The sequence below is a fragment of the Oryx dammah genome, unplaced genomic scaffold (assembly GCF_014754425.2).
Source record: "Oryx dammah isolate SB20612 unplaced genomic scaffold, SCBI_Odam_1.1 HiC_scaffold_28, whole genome shotgun sequence".
NCBI classification, from domain to species: Eukaryota; Metazoa; Chordata; class Mammalia; order Artiodactyla; family Bovidae; genus Oryx; species Oryx dammah.
The window spans coordinates 111,483,977-111,505,842 of NW_024070212.1; the positions used below are offsets into that span (position 1 = coordinate 111,483,977).

Here is a 21,866-nt window from a genome sequence, read left to right on the forward strand (position 1 = left end):
CTGATGGCTCAGCTGTAAAGAATTCGCCTGCAATACAGGAGATGCAGGTTTGATCCCTGGTCTGGGCAGATGCTCTGGAGGTGGAAATGGCAACCTGCTCCAATATTCTTGCCATGAACCGAGGAGGCTGGTGGGATACAGTTCATGGGGTCAAGAAAGTGTCAGACATGACTGAGACTGAGCACACACATGACAGGTGGTTGTGGGACATCAGGGCTTGACACAGACCTTGGAGAAAGGCAAGCGTCCAAGTGCCTGCACCCAGATGGGGGCGGGGAAGCTTGGAAGTTATTCATGGCCTCTAGTCCCATCACTTCATGGCAAATAGAAGAAGGGATAGTAGAAGCAGTGACAGATTTTCTTTTCTTGGGCTCCAAAATCACTGCAGATGATGACTGCAGCTATGAAACTAAAAGGTGCTTGCTCCTTGGAAGGGAAGTTATGACCAACCTAGACAGCATATTAAAAAGCACAAATATCATTTTACCAACAGAGGTCTGTATAGTCAAAGCTAAGGTTTTTCCAGTAGTCATATATGGATGTGAGATTTGGACCATAAAGAGGACTGACCATTGAAGAATTGATGCTTTTGAACTGTGGTGTTGGAGAAGACTCTTGAGAGTCCCTTGGACTGCAAGGAGATCCAACCAGTCCATCCTAAAGAAAAGCAACCCTGAATATTCATTGGAAGGACTGATGCTGAAGTTGAAGCTCCAGTACTTTGCCACCTGATGCAAAGAGCTGACTCATTGGAAAAAACCCTGATGCTGGGAAAAATAGAGGGGAGGAAGAGAAGGGGAGACGGAGGATGAGATGATCAGATAGCATCACCGACTCAATGGACATGAATTTGAGCAAACTCTGGGAGATGGTGAAGGACGGAGGAGCTTGGCATGCTGCAGTCCATGGGGTTGCAAAGAGCTGGACAGGACTTAGGCATTGAACAAAAACAACTTTCTTTTTTGCCTCTTTGAGAACACAAGCATTTCCCCAGTTGGCCTAGCATTTCCATCTGTCTAGGGTGGGAAAAGGGAGCCCAGATCAGAAACATATCAGCATCCTGCAGGGAGGCAGAGATAATTCCCAGTTTCTAACATGCATAATAGGATTAGGGAGTAAGCAGTTAGCCTTGGAAGGCAGAATACTGTCTAGAGGTGGAATTTACAAACTCTATTATTCTCCTGTCTTGAGTCTTCACCCCACCAGTCTTGAGAAGGAAGACAAAAGTGATTCAGGGCATCTGGTGAGGATATCCAAGACTGTCAGTATTATTTACATCTATGTGAGTCAATAGGAAGAGTTTAACAGCCTCAGTCACATGGCGTTGGCTGACCTGCCAGGAACCAGCAGGGAGACAGAGCCATGTTGGCCCCAAATAGGTCCCATTCCTTCTGTCCTTCAAACAAGCATATGCTTGGAAAATGACTGTCATGAAAATATCCATATCTCATCAGGTAGAAAAAAATTAATATTTCTGATTCATTTCAGAGAGGTACAAACAATCTCAAGAATTTGGAAAAATCACAGAAGCTTTTAAATAAATCTTTGGAGTGCATTCAGTGATTGAGCCTGCAAACAGGTCCTCTGATTTACATTTTTAAAATAAAAGTGTGCTGTTTTAAAATTAGCTTTATTCCAGTCTTATAGAAATGGCATTATGCTTCCCAGGGGTTGGCACATGGCTAGATATGGTTAATGGAAAGGTAAAAGCTTGCAGATCATTCTTTGTTGGGGCTTACTGAGTTTTCTTTGCTCTTAAGCAATGCTTATGTGTTGGTTGTGAAAATGGAAACAGACTCAGGATTTGCTCCAGGGCTGAGCACTTGGTGTTATGTGGCAAAGATGCCAGTAAGGCAAATAAGGCAAATCATCTCTCTCCTCCCTTTTCTGCAGAGAAAGATGACATGGAAGAGGGGTGACAACCCACTCTGGTGTTCTTGCCTGGAGAATCCCATGGACGGAAGAGCCTGGTGGGCTACAAGTCCATGGGGTCACCAAGAGTCAGACACGACTGAGAGGCTCCTCTTTCACTTTCTCTTTGGGACTCTCCATTAAAGGGTTGCCCTCCAGCACACCCCACAGCCAACACACACAGAGTTGTCATTCTGGAGATGCCCTTTATCTCAAAACTTTGGAACATTAAACCCCTGGTTCCTGCAACTCAACTTGGCAAAGATGATTATCCCTACCTCTATAACTATTCTCCTAATTAGTAGATTGTATTTCCTGGGCTTCTTTGCAATAGATGTGGTCTATAACTTATTTTTGGCCAATGAGATACAAACAATAATGTATGTTAACTTCGGAAAGTGTCCTTAAAGAGAAGAGGCTCACCCTTTTCTGTCTTTTTCTTCATCAAACTGCATGTAATAGAATGGGATGGCTGGAGCTTTCGCGGGCATTTTAGATCATAATGACAAGGATATTTTGAAGAGGTCTAGGCCCCTAATAATCACAGCACCACAAACCAGGCACCATTCTGTTCATTGCCACATCTTTATTTTTTAGTGTGAGAAATATCCTTTCATCTGGCATTCAATTTAGTATTAAAGTTTTGGTCACATGAGGTTGAAGCTGGTTCAAACTGGTCTTTTCGCTCAGTTAATTCCTTTGTTTTGGTGAAGCACATCCTCTTAGCTGTGGCTTGGTCAGGAAATAGAAGCAATTCATATCCATGTATGAAGACTTTTAATACAGTAAAGAAACTGTCAAAACATCACAGCTTTTATGAAAATTAATTCCAGATGGATTAACTAATTAAGTATAAAAAAGGAAATCTAACACATAGGTAAACGTTGACGTGATTTAAGCTGGAGGAAGACCTTCTAAAGATGACCGTGATAGAAATCATGTTGGGTGGGTTTAAAATAAAAATAGGAAATGAAAAGTAAAATCATTTGTGATACATGGAACACCGAAAATAACATAATAAATAAAAATAAATAGGAAACATTAAAACTCAGAGTTGCTCATTAGAGTTCTTTCCTTTCACCATGATTTCTCAGCCTTGGAGCTATTGACATTTTGGACTTGGATTCTCTGCTATGAGAATCTGTCCTGTGCCTTGTAGGGTGTTCAACAGAATCTTTTGCTTCTATCCACTAGACGCCCACTACAACCTCTCCCCTAGTTGTTGACAACTAAAATTGTCTCCAGATGTTGTGAAATGCCCTGAGGGTAGGGGGGCAAGCTGACCCCCAACTGAGAACCACTTGAGTGTTCATCAGAATCCCCTGGAGGATTTGTGGAACACTGGTGGCTGGTTCTTCTCTCTAGGGTGGCTGACATAAGTAGGTCTGGGTTGGGGTTTGAGAATTTACATTTTCAGTAAGTTGCCATGTGATGCTGAAACTGCTGGCCCAGGGAACACCCTTTGAGAACTGATTTCTGCCACTTTGCTTGCAAATAAACATGCCATCCCCTATAAAATAAAAGTAACAATAATATTGATGTTTTCAGAACATGGAAAAAGATAGCGGAGTTCAGAAACCAGGCTATTAGAAGAAATTGGAAGACAGCTGCAAAATTTGTGGTTTATGGATTGGATGAAAATATGGTTTATGCTTGGTCTTCCCAGGTGGTGCTAGTGGTAAAGAACCCACCTGCCAGCGCAGGAGACATAAGAGACATGGGTTCAATTCCTGGGTCAGGAAGATCCCCTGGAGGAGGGCATGGCAACACACTCCAATATTCTTGCTTGGAGAATCCCATGGACAGAGAAGCCTGGTGAGCTATATAGTCCATGGGGTCATAAGCAGTTGAACATGATTGAAGCAACTTAGCATGTACACACATGGTTTATGCTCACTCTAAATTTAGTGATTTTTCTCAAATAATATTACTGTAAGGATGACCACAATGAAAAGAAACTGTCTCAAGAGAAATGATAAAGGTAATAGCAATGAATCTTATTAGTCTCTGATGGATGTCATACATCTTCATTCAACTTTTACAAATTGCTCATTAAGCTTAGATGATAAGTTTTATATAAATTTCCAGAGGCCACATATAGAACTGCCTTATGACCCAGCAATCCCACTGCTGGGCATACACACCGAGGAAACCAGAATTGAAAGAGACACGTGTACCCCAATGTTCATCGCAGCACTCTTTATAATAGCCAGGACATGGAAACAACCTAGATGTCCATCAGCCGATGAATGGATAAGAAAGCTGTGGTACATATACACAATGGAGTATTACTCAGCCATTAAAAAGAATACATTTGAATCAGTTCTAATGAGATGGATGAAACTGGAGCCGATTATACAGAGTGAAGTAAGCCAGAAAGAAAAACACCAATACAGTATACTAACACATATATATGGAATTTAGGAAGATGGTAACAATAATACCCTGTATGTGAGACAGCAAAAGAGACACAGATGTGTAGAGTGGACTTTTGGACTCTGTGCGAGAGGGAGAGGGTGGGATGATTTGGGAGCATGTCATTGAAACATGTATACTCTCATGTAAGAAATGAATCGCCAGTCTAGGTTTGATGCAGGATACAGGATGCTTGGGGCTGGTGCACTGGGATGACCCAGAGAGATGGTATGTGGAGGGAGGTGGGAGGGGGGTTCAGGATTGAGAACTCATGTACACCTGTGGTGGATTCATGTTGATGTATGGCAAAACCAATACAGTATTGTAAAGTAAAATAAAGTAAAATTTTTTTAAAAAGTTACAGTGCACTCTTCCCCTAGTGACACAGAACTTTTAATACCTTAACTAAATAATTTTTGTTGGAACAGCAGGAAACTGCTGGAATTACTGCTGTGTACATTTCTGCCAATCAGAAAAAGAACAATGAAAGAAATCATTACGGCTTGAGTTTCAGGGGTTGGCTTCTATTTAATCTTCTAGGTTTAGCAGACATGATGGAACTCTGCAGAGACATTTCTAGTAGTGATCGCTCTTTAGCACTTATCAGTGGCTGCCCTGCATGCCCGGGGGTCAATGTTTATTGTAACCAAATGAATCTGAGAAATAAAATGATTTATCCTCTGCACCAGCAGGCTACAAACAAAATCAATAGCCCTGTGCTGGCAATGTTATTTTATTGTTGTCTCCTTAATCTCCTCTACTCTTTTGCAATTACTTTTATTATTACTGCTCATTTAATGAGACCCTGGAGTTTGGAGCCAGATGGTGCAGTCAGTTAAATCTGGAAGGCCATAATAGAGTTGAGTTCAAACCAGGTTAAGAGTAACAGAGTCACAAAACTTAGCGGTCATCATCTCATAGGGCATTGTTTTGTGTACATTTTATGCACCAGAAATCAGTGCAGGCTTCAAACAGAAAGACTGGGATTGAGGTTCAGAGAGGCAAAGGGGGCTCAGTCACTCACTCATTCATTTATGCAATAACATCAATTCTTCGGTGCTCAGCTTTCTTTAGAGTCCATCTCTCACATCCATACCTGACTATTGGAAAAGTCTTACATGGACTTCCCCGGTGGCTCAAACGGTAAAGCATCTGTCCACAATGCAGGAGACCTGGGTTGGATCCCTGGGTTGGGAAGATCCCCTGGAGAAGGAAATAGCAATCCACTCCAGTACTACTGCCTGGAGAATCCCATGGACAGAGGAGCCTGGTAGGCTACAGTCCATGGGGTCACAAAGAGTCCAACTCTCCAACTCTCACTTCCATACATGACTACTGGAAAAGTCTTTTACATAGCAGATTCTAAAAATATATTTATCAAATTAAATTCTTGCCAGCAGTTCCTATTTACTGAGCAATTAACTTGCCAAGCATTCTCTCTAGGGTTTGTTATTTAATTTTTAGGTGATGATTGATTTTCATGTCACCTTGGCCATGGTGCCCAGATATTTGGTCAAGCATTATTATGGATGTTTCTGTGATAATTTTTAGTGAGATTAACTCTTAAATCAGTGGACTCTGAAGAAGTCAGATTGCTCTCTGTATTGTGTGGGGGCCTCATCCAATCAGTTGAAGGCCTGAATAAACAAAGACTGTTCTCCCCACAAGCAGAAAGGAATTGTGGCAATAGATGGCTTTTGGAGTTGAGCTGTAACTTTCCTAGGTCTTTAGCCTGCCACCCATCTTGCAGATTTTGAATTTGCAACACTCCCACCATTGCATGAGCCAACTCCTTAAAATCAATCTCCCTCTGTGCCTTCCTGAATAATAACATGCCTTTACATCTAAACATTTATGCCCATTTTATGGATGAAGAAGCTGAGGTTCAGAGGTGCTGAGTTCATGTCCGAGGATGCATATCTGACAAGCATGGAACCAGGATTCTGGTCCAGGTGTTTCTGAGCCCCAGAACAGTACAGCTTCTAAAGCATGAATTCAAGTACTGAGAATACCATGAGTTACAAGTGACACAACATGTATTTACTGTAAAAAGTCTCTTCTTTTTAATGATTCACAAACTACCTTGGAATCTTATAGTGCATGAGACTCATCAGCATGCAAATACCTTGTCATCCAGGTGAGATGCGAAAACAACCATTAGCAGAGAAGTTCAGTGCACATGAAGGCACGCCATTGCTTTTTACTGCATGTAAACTTGCTTGGCATATTTAAATTCTGCAGGTTAAGTTCTCTCCTTTAAAGTCATAATTTCCAGTGAGATTGTGAAATAACCACATATTTTTTATGAACAGTCATCTTTAGGAATATGAGAGGGAGGGAACGAAACAGATAACATTTTAAAATTAACCACTTTGTGGAGATGCAGATATTGAGAACAGACTTATGGACATAGTAGGGGGAAGGAGAGGGTGGGGTGATGGAGGGAGCAGCATGGAAACACGTCTACTGCCATATGTAAAACAGACAACCAATGGGAATTTGCTGTATGACTCAGGGAACACAAACTGGGGCTCTGTAACAACCTAGAGGTGTGGAGGGAATGGGAAGTGGGAGGGAGTTTCAAGAGGGAGAGTTTCATAAGTATACCTACGGCTGATTTACAGTGATGTATGGCAGAAACCAACACAATATTGTAAAGCAATTATCCTTCTATTAGAAATAAATAAATTTAAAAAATTAACCATTTTGTTGAAAGTAAGATTACATCTCTCCCTCTAAAAATGAAATGAAATAAAGAGAAATAGACAGTCCATCTGGGTGAAATTAAAATAGAGAAAAACAAAAACTGCATGCAGAGTCCCCGCCTCTTGATGGCTTTAGCTGTGGGCTGAAGTCCCATGTTGAGGTCCAAACTTCAAAAGTGGCCTCCAACTGGACCTTGTCCACAGAAGTAAATATTGATCCCAGGATCAATTAGAGTCTCTGTTGAAGCCGCTGTCTGCTCCAGTTGGAGAGACCAAGTCAGGTCACACTGATAAATAGCTGCTTTCAGGACAACTAGTCAACCCCAAAGGCACAGAGACAATCTCCCTGTCTCTGCACTGAAATTGTTCTTCCCATAATGGAGAAGATGGTGATGAAGATGTTGGTGATATTTGTCCTTGGAATGAACCACTGGACCTGTACAGGTAAGGAGCTTGGGGACCAGGGCCCCTGCCCTTGATGATGTAGCTTGTTTGGACCCTGGGTCCTGACTCACTGTGTCCCTGTGTGCTTGTGTGCCCAGGTTTCCCGGTGTACGACTATGACCCGGCTTCCCTGAAGGAGGCTCTCAGCGCCTCTGTGGCAAAAGTGAATTCCCAGTCACTGAGCCCCTATCTGTTTCGAGCGTTCAGAAGCTCAATTAAAAGAGTAAGTGCTTGTTACATCTTCTCTATACTATTTTTTTTCCTCTTGTCATTTTTTGAGGTACACATTAAAATTTTTCCAGTTTAAAAAGATAACAGCTACTCATCGCTTTCACATTCTTTTTTTGCGAGAGAAAGGATTTAATTACAATTGCCATAAAGCTCTCAAAGCTACCTCAGATTCCTGATTCTTCTTTCAGTTTTCTTCCCTCTGGCCTCATTTCCTGTTTCCAGATGTTACCCTCTGTTTCTAGACTGAAAGTGCCCATGGTTCTTTCTGAGACGTTTATTAAAAACTGCTTGTTTATTAGAAATGAGGCCTTTTCAAGTTCAGCAGTTCTGCTTCTAATACTTATAGGAAATAAATTCTGGCTTTTGAGCCAAAGAAATCCACTTTCCTTTGTCAATTTGGTAATCGTCTGTTTCCTGTTAGCTTGGGGAAATGGGGAAAAGATGAATTTTCATGGGCTTCCAATGACTAAGAGCATGATTGGCAAAGAAAGAAACACAGAATTATCCTTCAAAGGGAATGAGAAACTAGACAGCAGTCGTCTACCCCCTCGCTGGGCCCCAGGTGATTCCACCGCCTGCACGTTGTCTTCAGCAAGGGGGAGCAGAAATATCCTCCAGCAGAGTTAAGATTAAGATAAGAGGTGGGGAACTTCTACAAGGTTCCAGGTCTTAAGAGTGAGAACTCGTTGCAGCCAGGCCACCCGGGAAATTGGGAACCAAGGAGAAATGACCAGGAGTCCAAGCAATGCCTGCTTCCTCACAGAGGTCAGAGGGCCACTGCGTCCTCTCCACCTTCGTGCTCATGTCTCCCATCCCTGCGGGGTGCCACCTGTATGCATGATTGCTCAGTCGTGTTCAATTCTTTGTGACTCTTTGGGCTATAGCCCGCCAGGTACCTCTGTCCATAGGATTTTTCAAGCAAGAATACTGGAGTGGTTTGCCATTTCCACCTCCAGGGGATCTTCCCAATCTAGGGATCCAACCAGCTTCTCTTGTGCCTCCTGCCTTGCAGGCAGATTCTTTACCTCTGAGCTACTGGGGAAGCCCTGGGTACTGCCTTAGCTCTCATCTTGTTTGCCTCTCTCCTCCTGTGAAGGGCACACAGCTGCTGGCTCCACAGCTCCAGTCTCCAAATAAGATATCAATACATTCATCTTGACCCTGCTTCTTCAGAAAATGGCTCAGTTTCTCATTCCATATTCCTGGGAAACGTATCAAATTATCCCAGTTGTCTTTCCTAATTGGGTCATAGGTCATGAAGATGATGCTTCAGCAAGGCACCCTGCCCAGAACTGGGCTGCTGTAGACAGTCACGTGGCCTGGCTGTCGCAGTGCAGAGACCCTGGAAGATATATGTGGTCAGCTGCCAAGCCAAAGGGAGAGTTCCTTCTGGAGGGGTACTGGACAGAATAAAGAACCTCTCCCTCCCACACTGGCTGTACTGGCTTCCATCTTTCCCATTTAATGAAATCCATGTGTGTGGCAGGGTGGGTATTCATGTCCTTTTGCCCAGCATGCAAATAGACAGTTTAGATTTACCTGTAATTTAGATAGTGCTTGCTACAGAAGAAAGTTAGTAGTTAAATAAGTGAATAAGAGCCTGAGGACTGCTCCTGAAAGAACCAGTTACTGACACCATGGAAATCTGGCCAGTGAAGATGAGCTAGCATGAGGTGTCGTCACCCAGAGCACATTCCAGCACGTGGGGTCATCTTGGTATCAGACATCTGAGCCCAGACACACAGGCACCTGCAAATAACATACCTGTGTGTGGGATCCTTAATGAGAACACAAGCAGGAGATGTCCCTTCACTTCCAGTAAGCTGCCTTCTCTCTGGACTTCTGCTTAATTTTGTTTCTTTCCAGCCTTTTCTCATTATTCAAATTCACTGGCCAAGTTCCATCACCATGTCTCTGCCATGAAAACTTCCCTTCTTCTCCCAATGGAAGGAAAACTCTCCCTTTTTGATCTGTCCTGGTGATGCTTCTTTCTTTTTAGAAGTGGTTCACATTTTGCTTTTTATTGTACATGTTCAGTTCAGTTGTGTCTTTGTGATCCCATGAACCGTAGCACGCCAGCCCTCCCTGTCCATCATCAACTCCCGGAGTTTACCCAAACTCATGTCCATTGAGTCGGTGATGCCATCCAACCATCTCATCCTCTGTCGTCCCCTTCTCCTCCCACCTTCAGTCTTTCCCAGCATCAAGGTCTTTTCCAATGAGTCAATTCTTCACATAGACAAAGTATTGGAATTTCATCTTCAGCATCAGTCTTTCCAATGAATATTCAGGGTTGCTTTTCTTTAGGATGGACTGGTTGAATCTCCTTGCAGTCCAAGGGACTCTCAAGAGTCTTCTCCAACACCACAGTTCAAAAGCATCAATTCTTCGGTGCTCAGCCTTCTTTATAAAGTCCAACTCTCATATCCATACGACTACTGGAAAAACCATAGCCTTGACTAGATGGACCTTTGTTGGCAAAATAATGTCTCTGCTTTTTAATATGCTGTCTAGGTTGGTCATAAATTTTCATCCAAGGAGTAAGTAGTTTTTAATTTCATGGCTGTAGTCACCATCTGCAGTGATTTTGGAGCTCCCTCCCCTCAAAAGTCTGCCACTGTTTCCACTGTTTCCCCATCTATTTGCCATGAAGTGGTGGGACCGGATGCCATGATCTTCGTTTTCTGAATGTTGAGCTTTAAGCCAACTTTTTCACTCTCCTCTTTCACTTTCATCAAGAGGCTCTTTAGTTCTTCTTCGCTTTCTGCCATAAGGGTGGTGTCATCTGCATGTCTGGTTCCAAACAGGAAAAGGAGTATGTGTTAGTCATACCTCCTACAAATGACCTAAAGGTGGCCCCAAATATGCCAGTCCCCCCCCCCCCATAACAGTAGACCCAAGAGATCCACTCAGAGTCAAGCAAAGAGCTCAGGAAAGAGATGAAGGAACAGATCTCTGGCACTGAGGGTACAAAACAACTCACAAAAGAAGGAATACAAATGCACCAGAAGCATTGGAGAAAATACATCACCTCTCTAACAGCCAACAAAATCAGAACTGAAATACCAAGGTGAAGAGGAAGGAGGAGAGAAAAAGGGAAATCTCAAACATTGTTAGAGAGAGGGTAATTTGGTAAGATTATCTTTGGGAAGCAATTTGGAAATAAGTGTTAAGAATGTTTATAAACACGTTAAACATTAAAAATAGCAAATATAATTTTTGATCTTATAGTTTCATTTCTAGGACTACGTTTAAAGGAAATAAGTGGGAAGCAATTTGGAAATATGCATTAAGCATATTTATAAACATGTTAAACATTAAAAATAGCAAATATAACTTTTGATCTCATAGCTTCATTTCTAGGAATATGTCCAAAGGAAATAACTGCTTTTGTCATGTTTGTGTATATGTGGGAGGTTTGGGATAGAGTTCAGTGGACTTAGGGAGAAGGGTCAGGCCTCAATATTATCCCTGAGTTTGCTTCATAAGTCCAGTGCTTCATGAGATTTCCCTGGTGGCCCAGTGGTTAAGACTCCACACCCTCAATGCATGGGACACTGGTTCAATCCCTGGTTGGGGGACTGATCCTGCTTGCCACATGGTGTGGGTTAAAAACAAAATATCTCAAAAACCCAGTGATTCTTGATCTGGCTACATGTCAGCATCACCTGAGAGACAAATATTCCTGATGCCGCATAGCTTATATGGGAAAAGAATCTAAATTTTAAAAAAAAGAAAGAAATATACTTGGCTTCCAAGAGGGAAGGTGACTAATTAAGTCCCAGTCTCTGAGGGTGGAGCTCACATTCTCACACGCTTCCTGGTCATTCTGATGTGTAGTCAGGGTTAAGAACCACTGGGTTTCCCCAGCAGACCTGGATTAAATACTTGCAATTGATTTTGAATAACTTATCCCTTGGACTCCAAGTTTAGAAAAGAATGGGGAAACGTGGGCAAATGGGACTTCAGTCATGAAGGTTTCCTTGCTCCTCGACACCAGGCTCATTCAGACTGTTCCCTCATGGACACAAGCCGAGAAAGACAAGGTGGACATGGAACCTGTACTGAGGACGAGGAAGACAGCATGGGCCAGACTGGGCTTGTGTTGACTTAAAAAGATGCACAACGTGAGAGTTGTGAGCTAAGTTTTATTTGGGGCAAAAAGAGGACTGCAGCCCTGGAGACAGTACCTCGAAAGCTTTGAGAAACTGCTCCAAAGAGATAGCAGGGAAGGACAGTATATATGTGATTTTGGTAAAGGGGGAATACATGCAGTCAGGCACATTTATCTTTTAGAAAGTTTCTGCTGGTCTCATGAAGCTTCTTCTAGTCAGGAGAAACAGGATTTTCTCATGAAAATCATGAAGAATTTTAGTGCTTTTCTAGAAACGAGGAGATATAAGAATTGGGCTCGTAAAATCTGCTCCTAAGAATATCCAACTGTCTGAAGACACGTCCTGCCAGTTTTATCCTGAGTAGAGAGTGCCCCCTTTCTGCTCTCCACCCTGAACTCCTTCAAGAGGTATTGAAGCTCAGCAGCTGCTGCAGCACTTGATTTAATCTTTGTAGAGGTAGACAATGGGCTTCCCAGGTGGTGCTAGAGGCAAAGAACCTGCCTGCCAACGCAGGAGACTTAAGAGACGCCGGTTCAGTCCTTGGGTTGGGAAGATCCCCTGGTGAAGGGCATGGCAACTCACTCTAGTATTCTTGCCTGGAGAATCCCATGAACAGAGGAGCCTGGTGGGCTACAGTCCACAGGTAGATGGCAAGTGCCAAGTTGTAGTTGACACTTCCATGGAGCTCAGAGTCCATTGCAGAGAGAGAGGAAGAGAAAGGGGAGGGAGAGGGAAGAAGGTGATGATGGAGAATGGGATGACATTACATAAAAAAGTGAAGGAAGTCTCAGAGAGTGGAGAGTCCTGTAGAGAAAATAAAACAAGAGGATGGATGGATGGATCTGGGCTGGGGCAGCTGTCAGATGGGCAGATATATCCACAGAGACACCCTATTTGAGCTAAGACTCAGGGAGGAGAACCTCCAGCTGTGGAACTACCCCCTGGAGGGGGTAGGGGTGGGGCTTTAAATAAAGTGAGAGAAGACCTTCAAAGATCTCTGAAGTGGAATGCGAGGGAGGAGGCCCAGACAGCGACTGTGGGAAGCAGGCGATGACCAATGATGGCACTGAGCCCCTTGGCACCAGGAGGGTGGGGAGTGGATGAATTCTGGGACATTCGGGGCAAAGCCACAGAAGCTTTGGGATCCTTTCTGTGTCTGTGCCTGTTCCTGTCCACTTTTACCTTTCCTTTTCTTTGCATTTTTTGCTTTTTGTCTTCATACATTATTCTAGGCAGGTATACCCGAGATTTACTCTTTGTCCAATCTTAAGGGTTTAGTTTGAAAAACCCAAGTGCTCTCTGTGTTAGTTGGGCTTCTCCAGAGAAACAGAACTGAGAGAGAGAGACAGACAGACAGGGAGATTGATTTTAAAGAATTGGCCCACACTGTTGTGGAGGGTTGGTGCAGCCAAAGTCTGCAGGGTGGGCTACCAGGCTGAAGACCCAGGGAAGAACTGGCATAGCAGGTAAAGTCTGAAGGCCATCTGCTGGCAGAATTCCTTCCTGCTGAGGAAAAGGTCAGTCTTTGTTCTATTTGGGCCTTCAACTGATTGGACAAGGCCCACCCACAGGAAGAAGGGTAATCCGCTTTTCTCAAAGCCCACCACTTTAATTTCATCCAAAAACACCTTCACAGAAATATCCAGACCAATATTTGACCACAGATCTGGACACTGTGGCCCAGCTAAGTGGGAGCATAACATTAAACATCAGAATCTCAAAAAGAAATTGTTATGGGCCTTTTATGGCTTATATATTTTAATTTCTTCTTGAAGAGTAAAAAATATCAGAATATACTTAGTATAAAGAGTCACAAGACTCAACAAGAAGGAAAAAACTAAAAGTAACATCTACTATTCAGTCCTGTGAGATACCCACTACAGACACGTGGCAGATGTCTTTTGGATCTTTTTCTCTTCATATGTGGGTATAAAATGCATTTTTAAAGAAAAACAGGACCACACTGTAACACTGATTATAAAGTACTGCATTTTAATTTCAGCCATAATCCTGGGTTTGGGATTTTCTCCAGTTGATTTCTTACTGTTGAGTATTTGGGTTGTCTTACCTTTTTCAAAAAACACAGAGAAGAAATTGGCTGAAAGTGAATTCAAATGAAAAAGCAGAGCTATTAAGCTTTTCTCCATATTCTGGAGTTGTGCTTAGAGATGCAAAAAAGGTTGCAAAATAATCTCTCAGTTCAACAAAATGATCAGTATTCAAAACCCCACATTTGCATCTTTTGAACTATGCCTTTGTCCTGCCACTTTGCTTTCATCAGACTGCTTTAAGGAAAATTGTGGAAGCATAATGGAGGAGGGGATGATGTGGGGAGCAGGGGACAGGTAGGGGTAGAGGGAGCAGAGAAACTGGACAGTGCGCTCCGGCTGATAGACGAGGTTTTACTTGTTTAATAAGACTCATATTTAGTATCTAATATTTAAAAATTATCAATAAACAAGGTGGGAAATAACGGCAAGACTGAGTTTTTAGTCCTACTTGTTTTCAGAGAACTCTGCTTTGTAGCTTTCCTCATTCTGTGTCAGAAACAGACACGAGGACCCCCAGCCCCACCCCAAGCTTGGGGCCTGTTGCCTGTTTCCAAAGCAAAGCATCCTTTTATTCTCCATCTGCAAGTGGTCTGTAGGGGCTACCCAGGTGGCGTTAGTGGTAAAGAATCTGCCTGCCAACGCAAGAGCTGCAGGTTCAGTTCCTGAGTTGAGAAGATCCCCTGGAGGAGGAAATGGCAACCCACTCCAGTATTCTTGCCTGGGAAATTCCATGGACAGAGGAGCCTGGCGGGCTACAGTCAATGGGGTCGCAAAAAGTCGGACATGACTGAGCTCAGGTGCGTGTACTCTCACACACACACACACACACACACACACACACTGTAACAGCGCTGTAGTTCGGGCCTGAACGGAGCTCAGTTAACACATGTATTTTCTCCGGCAGGCACATCACAGCCTTTCCGCACTTGGGAAACTAGACAGCTTGTCAGCACTAGGCTTGGGGGCCAGTTTCAATAGCAAGATCACCCAGGAAAAGCACAAAAATGAGAAAGACATGCCACAAAATGGACAATAAAAATGACTTGCGTACAGTCTGGGAGCCAGGACAAGGAGGAGAGCCTCACCTTGTCTGCCCCTGGGCAGGAGCGTGTGCATCGGGCCACTCAAGTTCTTTGCTGCTCAGCGCATGTCCATGAGTGGCTGTGACAGCACCCAGGAATGACTTGGGGTTGAATATACATTTAAGGAAATGTGCAAGTATGGAATTGGTAAATAATGAGGATCCACTATAAAGAGAAGTCATTAGAATAAGCTTGGAGTCAGGACACCCACGTCCAGTTTCTGCTGTCTCAGTGAAGTCCCGTGAACCTTCGTAGAGCACTTCCTCCCCTGGTCTTCAGAATGAGGGTGACAATTGAAAGCTTTAGTGGTGGGAGATTCTGGCACCTTTTCTTCTTGTGCAGGGAGAAACATTTCTAGCATGTGACCTTCAGGAGCACATCTGTAGCAAGCTGCCGCTTTGTTTTTGTGAAGGTCAACGCCCTGGACGAGGACAGCTTGACCATGGACTTAGAGTTCAGGATTCAAGAGACAACGTGCAGGAGGGAATCTGAGGCAGACCCCGCCACCTGTGACTTCCAGAGGGGCTACCACGTGGTGAGTGTGGGGCAAAGGCCACCCGCCTGGAAAAAACGCGAGAGAGCTCTGCCTTCCTCCATCACCTGGAGCTGATTCAAAGTCGCACCGAGGTCTTGGCCGTGTCTCGTGTCCGGCCACCCTCGGAGGCACCGTTACCTGTGTCCACCCTGTTCCCTGGGTGGGGGCGGTCCACGCTGTTCCCTGGGTGGGGGCGGTGTGACTCTGTGGTCAAGGACTTAAGCTCTGGAGTCTGCCATCCTGAGTAATCCTGGCAAGTCATTTAACCCCTGTTGCCTCAGTTTTCTGCTCTTTAAAATGGGCATAATGATGGTGGCAGGCAAAGTGAATACAAAGGGGCCAATAACAAAGAAAACCCCGGAGACATTTCAAATTCTATCTTAAGTGAATTCAAAATGCCAGCTGTGTTCCTGGGGTGAGGTGCATATCTTATAGTTGACTGTCATGCAAAATTCCGTCTCCCCCACCAGCTTGCGGTCCACGGGGGTCAGGACTATAGCCTGGTCAGTTCTGCTTCTCCAGTGACAAGCACATGGCCCCACGCCTGGTTATCCCCAGGGGTAGGAGCCCACCTGCACGGGCCAGCACCACCACCCCAGACTTACTCTCCGAGGTGTTGTTCCACGGGTGTCAGGGTTTTGACATTTTACTGCTGTGATGAAGTCTGTGTTCTGAAAAGAAGACCCTTTGTTTTGTTGTTCCGTGGAAATTTTCGCCATGATTGTTTCACAAACACCCCAAACCCGAGTGTCACTAGCATCTGAAGGAAATCTGAGACCAAGGGAGAGCAGAGCAGAGCCCTTGGGGATCTTCCCAATTCTTATTCTCATGGGAAACCATGCAAGATGACCAGCTCAGTGCTCAGGAAGGGAATGTTTGCTTTCCAGGGGACGTGAAATGTAGCAAATGCTCAAGGGATGCCTCAGCCATCGTTTGCTTTGGCTTAGGTTTTGAGAAATGAAAATGAAATGACCAAATTCTTCCTTTCTGTTTGCACCATTGTGCCAAGCCCTATGATGCTGCCTGATTTCTTGGGGAGGTCTTAGCTGTTTACCCAAGCTGCTGGGCATAGAACTCACCATTTCTTCTTTTCCAGCCTGTGGCCGTTTGCAGAAGCACCGTGCGGATGTCTGCTGAAAGCGTGCAGGATGTGTGGGTTCGCTGCCACTGGTCCTCCAGCTCTGGGTCCAGCAGCAGTGAAGAGGTATGCACAGGGGCTTGGCATCCTTTGAGGTGTGATAGAGTAGCTGGACCATCAGGTGCCTGGGCAAGAGTCTGGACCTGCAAACTCATATTCATTGTCCCTTACATCTTCCAATCCCATCTCTCTAAGATTTTGAACATGAGCTTAAGAAAACAATGAGCAAAAGTTCTAAATTTAAGTGTGTAGTTCACTGCCTCTCTGGTTTAGTGGAATGAAGGGGGCCATTTTGGATAGATCAGTGTTCACTTACCAGCTCTGCAACTTAGGTCAGGATATTTAATCTCCATGAATCTGAGGCTTCTCCATCTGTTACATACCAGTAATAAAGACCACCCAATAGGATGCTGAGGAAACCAAGTAAGTTCATGGATGTAAAAGATCTGGTCCAGAGTCTAGCGCATAACAGATGCTCAGTAAATGACAGAACACATCTTTTCTCCCCAATTGCATTGATAATCATCTGCAATAATACTGAGAAATCAATAACATGTAAAATTCTGACTTGGAATTATATTACTTACTGTCTGATTTTCTTACTGCAGTATATATCTCATGAGAGCAGGGAATGTTTGTTTTATTGTCTAGGCCAATGTTTGATACAGGGTAGAAGTTTAGTTAACAATTAAACACATACAATAAAACTGAGGAAGAAATTATAGCAGTATGATACGTAGTAGTATCATACTGCTATACATACATAGTATGTATGATACGTACATAGTATGAGGAATAAAAGCATAACTGGTATATGTTTGCTTATTCATAATGGGATAATCTGTCCTTCACTGTTATTTAAAAATGTTTCTACCATTACAAAGCCAAATCTGAACAACAATGTCTTTCTCTGCTTATACTTTTATTCATTTTTTTCAAGGTTTAAATTTGTAGTGAAAATAACATGAGTATAAAATTTCAACTTCAAGAATTATACATAAAAGTAATGTTCCTATATTATGAACAGACCCAGGCCCTACCTATTTGTTTATTTATTGCCTCATAGTTTGGCATGTGGGATCTTAATTCCCAGACCAGAGAATGAACCCATGATCCCAGCATTGGGAGCGTGGAGTCTTAGCCACTGGACTGCCAGGGAGGACCTGGGCCTTACATATTTTATATGGAAGTCCATTTTAGAGTTAGGAAGGAGTGACACTCATGACTCAGGAACTCCTGTTACAGTCCAGTTCAGTCGCTCAGTCGTGTCCGACTCTTTGCAACCCCACGGACTGCAGCACGCCAGGCCTCCCTGTCCCTCACCAACTCCTGGAGCTTGCTCAAACTCATGTCCATTGAGTCAGTGATGCCATCCAACCATCTGATCCTTTGTTGTCCCCTTGTCCTCCTGCCTTCAATCTTTCCCAGCATCAGGGTCTTTTCAAATGAGTCAGTTCTTCGCATCAGGTGGCCAAAGGATTGGCTGATCAGCTTCAGCATCAGTTCTTCCAATGAATATTCAGGACTGATTTCCTTTTGGATGGACTGGTTGAATCTCCTTGCAGTCCAAGGGACTCTCAAGAGTCTTCTCCAACACCACAGGGTGCCTTTACTGTTAAAAGGAAAATTGTGCAAAAATGTTCAGTTGAGCATAACCTTGTTGATCGATCTTGTTCTCACTGGCAGTGTTTGGGGGTCAATCTCTGGGTGATTTCTGGGTGATTTCCTGTCTCCTTGTTGCTAATTCAGGCACCCAGGGCTTCCTGTTTGACTGCAGTAAAGAATTCAGGAAGTGAGGTCAGCTTCACAGCTGACACATTGGTGCACTCCTGGCCAAGCTAAGCCAGAAGTGACAAGGACCAAGCATCATGTCACAAGCATTTTGTGTTGACTTTGTGGTTTATGTGGGGGAAGCCAGGAGACAGCCAAGAGCAAGAAAGACCTTGTAGAGTCTGTAGACCAGTCTGGGGTATCCGTTATGCAGGGGTTACCCTGACTACCAGAGAGGCTTTTGGGAACACAGAGTGGGAGGATGGGTGCACGTTGGGCAGAGCAGGTTTTCCAGGGAAACTAGAGGGTGGGTGACCTCAGGATGGAGGGCACAAGGTGTGGAGGGGTGGGAGGGAGAGATTTCAAGCACACGATGGAGTTCCCTGAGTATGAGAGAAGCTAAGCTGACAGGTTGAAATGGACAGAAATCCATTGTAACTGGGAGCAGAGTGTGAGAAGAGAGGCAGAAGGTGGGGCTGGAGAGGACCCGAGCCTGGTCAAGGTGGACCTCATGGGTCTTGCCAGGATCCTTGGCTTGGGGCTACTTGAGAATTATAAGTAGGGAGGTGACAGAATAGATGGAGAAGAGATTGGAGCTAGGTAAGAATGGAGCGATAGGAGGCTGGCAGGGCAGGTGAGACAGGATGCTAAGGAGAGCTGGGAGTTAGTGGTGAATGTCCCGAGAAAGGGATGCCAATTCTTCTGTGGCCTTTAACACAGTAGAGATTGACAAGTGGGCCCCAGTTTAATCCCTCTTCCATCTCTGATTTAAGAAGTTGATTCTTGCACAGCCCGAAAACCTGTGGCAACTTTCTCATCGCAGACTGAAAGCTACGCACTTTTCTTCCAATCCCAACTTTTGTGTGAAGGCTCTGATACAAAGCTAGTCCCTGAAACAAATACAATTTAAAAAATAAACTCCCGGGTTGCTTTCCCTCAAAGATTAGGAAACTGTAAAAAAATTATGAGGAAGTAAAAAATTCCTTAAATTAAAGGATTCTGCAACTTGAAAGAAAGAGGAGAAAGCAGATGGATGTTTAAAGTAATTCCTGGAAACTCTAAAATAGATTTCTTATATGAAACAGGAAGAAAAATTAGATGACAGCTGTTAACCATTTTCAGTGAAATAAATGGTGGTACTACAGACACAAAAGACAATCAACTGGGATGAATTTAGACAAAGAACAAATAAATCATTGTTGGAAGTAGGGAATAAAAGAAAACTGAAAAAAAAAAAACCCTCAGAGTAATGAATATAAAGACCACTTGAAAAACATGTAGATAGTAAGAGAATTTCCAGAGAAAGGAATATAATGTAAAGAACGATGGAAGCCAAAAATAGAGAATAAGACCAAAAATCCCAATTATTACAAAATATTGTTATGAAATGTCTTATTTATATAATATAAGTAAATAACTTATTTTATGTAATAAATAAGTTTTTATTATGAAATAAGACTTAGCTCAAATGGAAATTATCTGGCAAGAATACAGTAAGAGAAAGTGTCTCTAATATAAAAAAACTTGGGTTTTCCACTACACAGTTATAATAAGTATAAAAGCTTTGTTAAAAGGTTTGAAAAAATAAATTTCTAAAATTGCTAATATTCTCTCTTAACCAAATAAATGTTTAAATTATGGGTAGTTTTAATTATTTTTATAGTTTTAGTATTTTATAAAATATTTAAATATATTTCATATTGTTATATTTTAATATTTAAAACAAATATTTAAATTACAGGTGGTCTTATTTGAAATATTTAAATATTATTTTTATATTTAAATATATTTTATATAGTTTTATTTTTTATTTTTATTTTTTTTTAATTAATTTATTTTTAATTTTTACTTTACAATTCTGTATTGGTTTTGGCATAGATTGACATGAATCCACCACAGGTGTACATGCGTTCCCAAACATGAACCCCCCTCCCACCCCCCTCCCCACAACATCTCTCTGGGTCATCTCCGCGCGTCAGCCCCAGGCGTGTCATATCCTGCATCAGACATAGACTGGCATTTCGATTCTTACATGATATTATACTTGTTTCAATGCCATTCTCCCAAATCATCTCACCCTCTCCCTCTCCCTCTGAGTCCAAAAGTCCGCTATACACATCTGTGTCTTTTTTGCTGTCCTGCATACAGGGTCATCATTGCCATCTTCCTAAATTCCATATATATGTGTTAGTATACTGTATTGGTGTTTTTCTTTCTGGCTCACTTCACTCTGTATAATCGGCTCCAGTTTCATCCATCTCATCAGAACTGATTCAAATGTATTCTTTTTAACGGCTGAGTAATACTCCATTGTATATATGTACCACAGCTTTCTTATCCATTCATCTGCTGATGGACATCTAGGTTGTTTCCATGTCCTGGCTATTATAAACAGTGCTGCAATGAACATTGGGGTACATGTGTCTCTTTCAATTCTGGTTTCCTCTGTGTGTATGCCCAACAGTGGGATTGCTGGGTCATAAGGCAGTTCTATTTGCAATTTTTTAAGGAATCTCCACACTGTTCTCCATAGTGGCTGTACTAGTTTGCATTCCCACCAACAGTGTAAGAGGGTTCCCTTCTCTCCACATCCTTTCCAGCATTTATTGCTTGCAGATTTTTGGATTGCAGACATTCTGACTGGTGTGAAGTGGTACCTCATTGTGGTTTTGATTTGCATTTCTCTAATAATGAGTGATGTTGAGCATCTTTTCATGTGTTTGTTGGCCATCCGTATGTCTTCTTTGGAGAAATGTCTGTTTAGTTCTTTGGCCCATTTTTTGATTGGGTCTTTTATTTTTCTGGAATTGAGCTGCAGGAGTTGCTTGTATATTTTTGAGATTAGTTGTTTGTCAGTTGCTTCATTTGCTATTATTTTCTCCCATTCGGAAGGCTGTCTTTTCACTTTGCTTATGTTTTCCTTTGTTGTGCAGAAGCTTTTAATTTTAATTAGATCCCATTTGTTTATTTTTGCTTTTATTTCCAGAATTCTGGGAGGTGGATCATAGAGGATCCTGCTGTGGTTTATGTCAGAGAGTGTTTTGCCTATGTTCTCCTCTATGAGTTTTATAGTTTCTGGTCTTACATTTAGATCTTTAATCCATTTTGAGTTTATCTTTGTGTGCGGTGTTAGAAAGTGATCTAGTTTCATTCTTTTACAAGTGGTTGACCAGTTTTCCCAGCACCACTTATTAAAGAGATTGTCTTTACTCCATTGTATATTCTTGCCTCCTTTGTCAAAGATAAGGTGTCCATATGTATGTGGATTTATCTCTGGGCTTTCTATTTTGTTCCATTGATCTATATTTCTGTCTTTGTGCCAATACCATACTGTCTTGATGACTGTGGCTTTGTAGTAGAGCCTGAAGTCAGGCAAATTGATTCCTCCAGTTCCATTCTTCTTTCTCAAGATTGCTTTGGCTATTCGTGGTTTTTTGTATTTCCATACAAATCTTGAAATTATTTGTTC

General features: G+C 42.8%; 1 protein-coding gene across 1 annotated transcript in view; it reads left to right on the top strand.

Moving 5' to 3' along the window:
- Positions 1-7,298: 7,298 nt before the first annotated feature.
- SPP2 (secreted phosphoprotein 2) overlaps positions 7,299-21,866 on the top strand; it is a 37,288-nt gene continuing 22,720 nt past the window's right edge. Inside the window, exons 1-4 of the mRNA XM_040231817.1 lie at positions 7,299-7,475; positions 7,574-7,698; positions 15,367-15,489; positions 16,586-16,693. Of these exons, the coding sequence (XP_040087751.1) occupies positions 7,409-7,475; positions 7,574-7,698; positions 15,367-15,489; positions 16,586-16,693 (423 nt within the window). The 5' untranslated portion in view covers positions 7,299-7,408. The remainder of the gene's footprint in view (positions 7,476-7,573; positions 7,699-15,366; positions 15,490-16,585; positions 16,694-21,866) is intronic.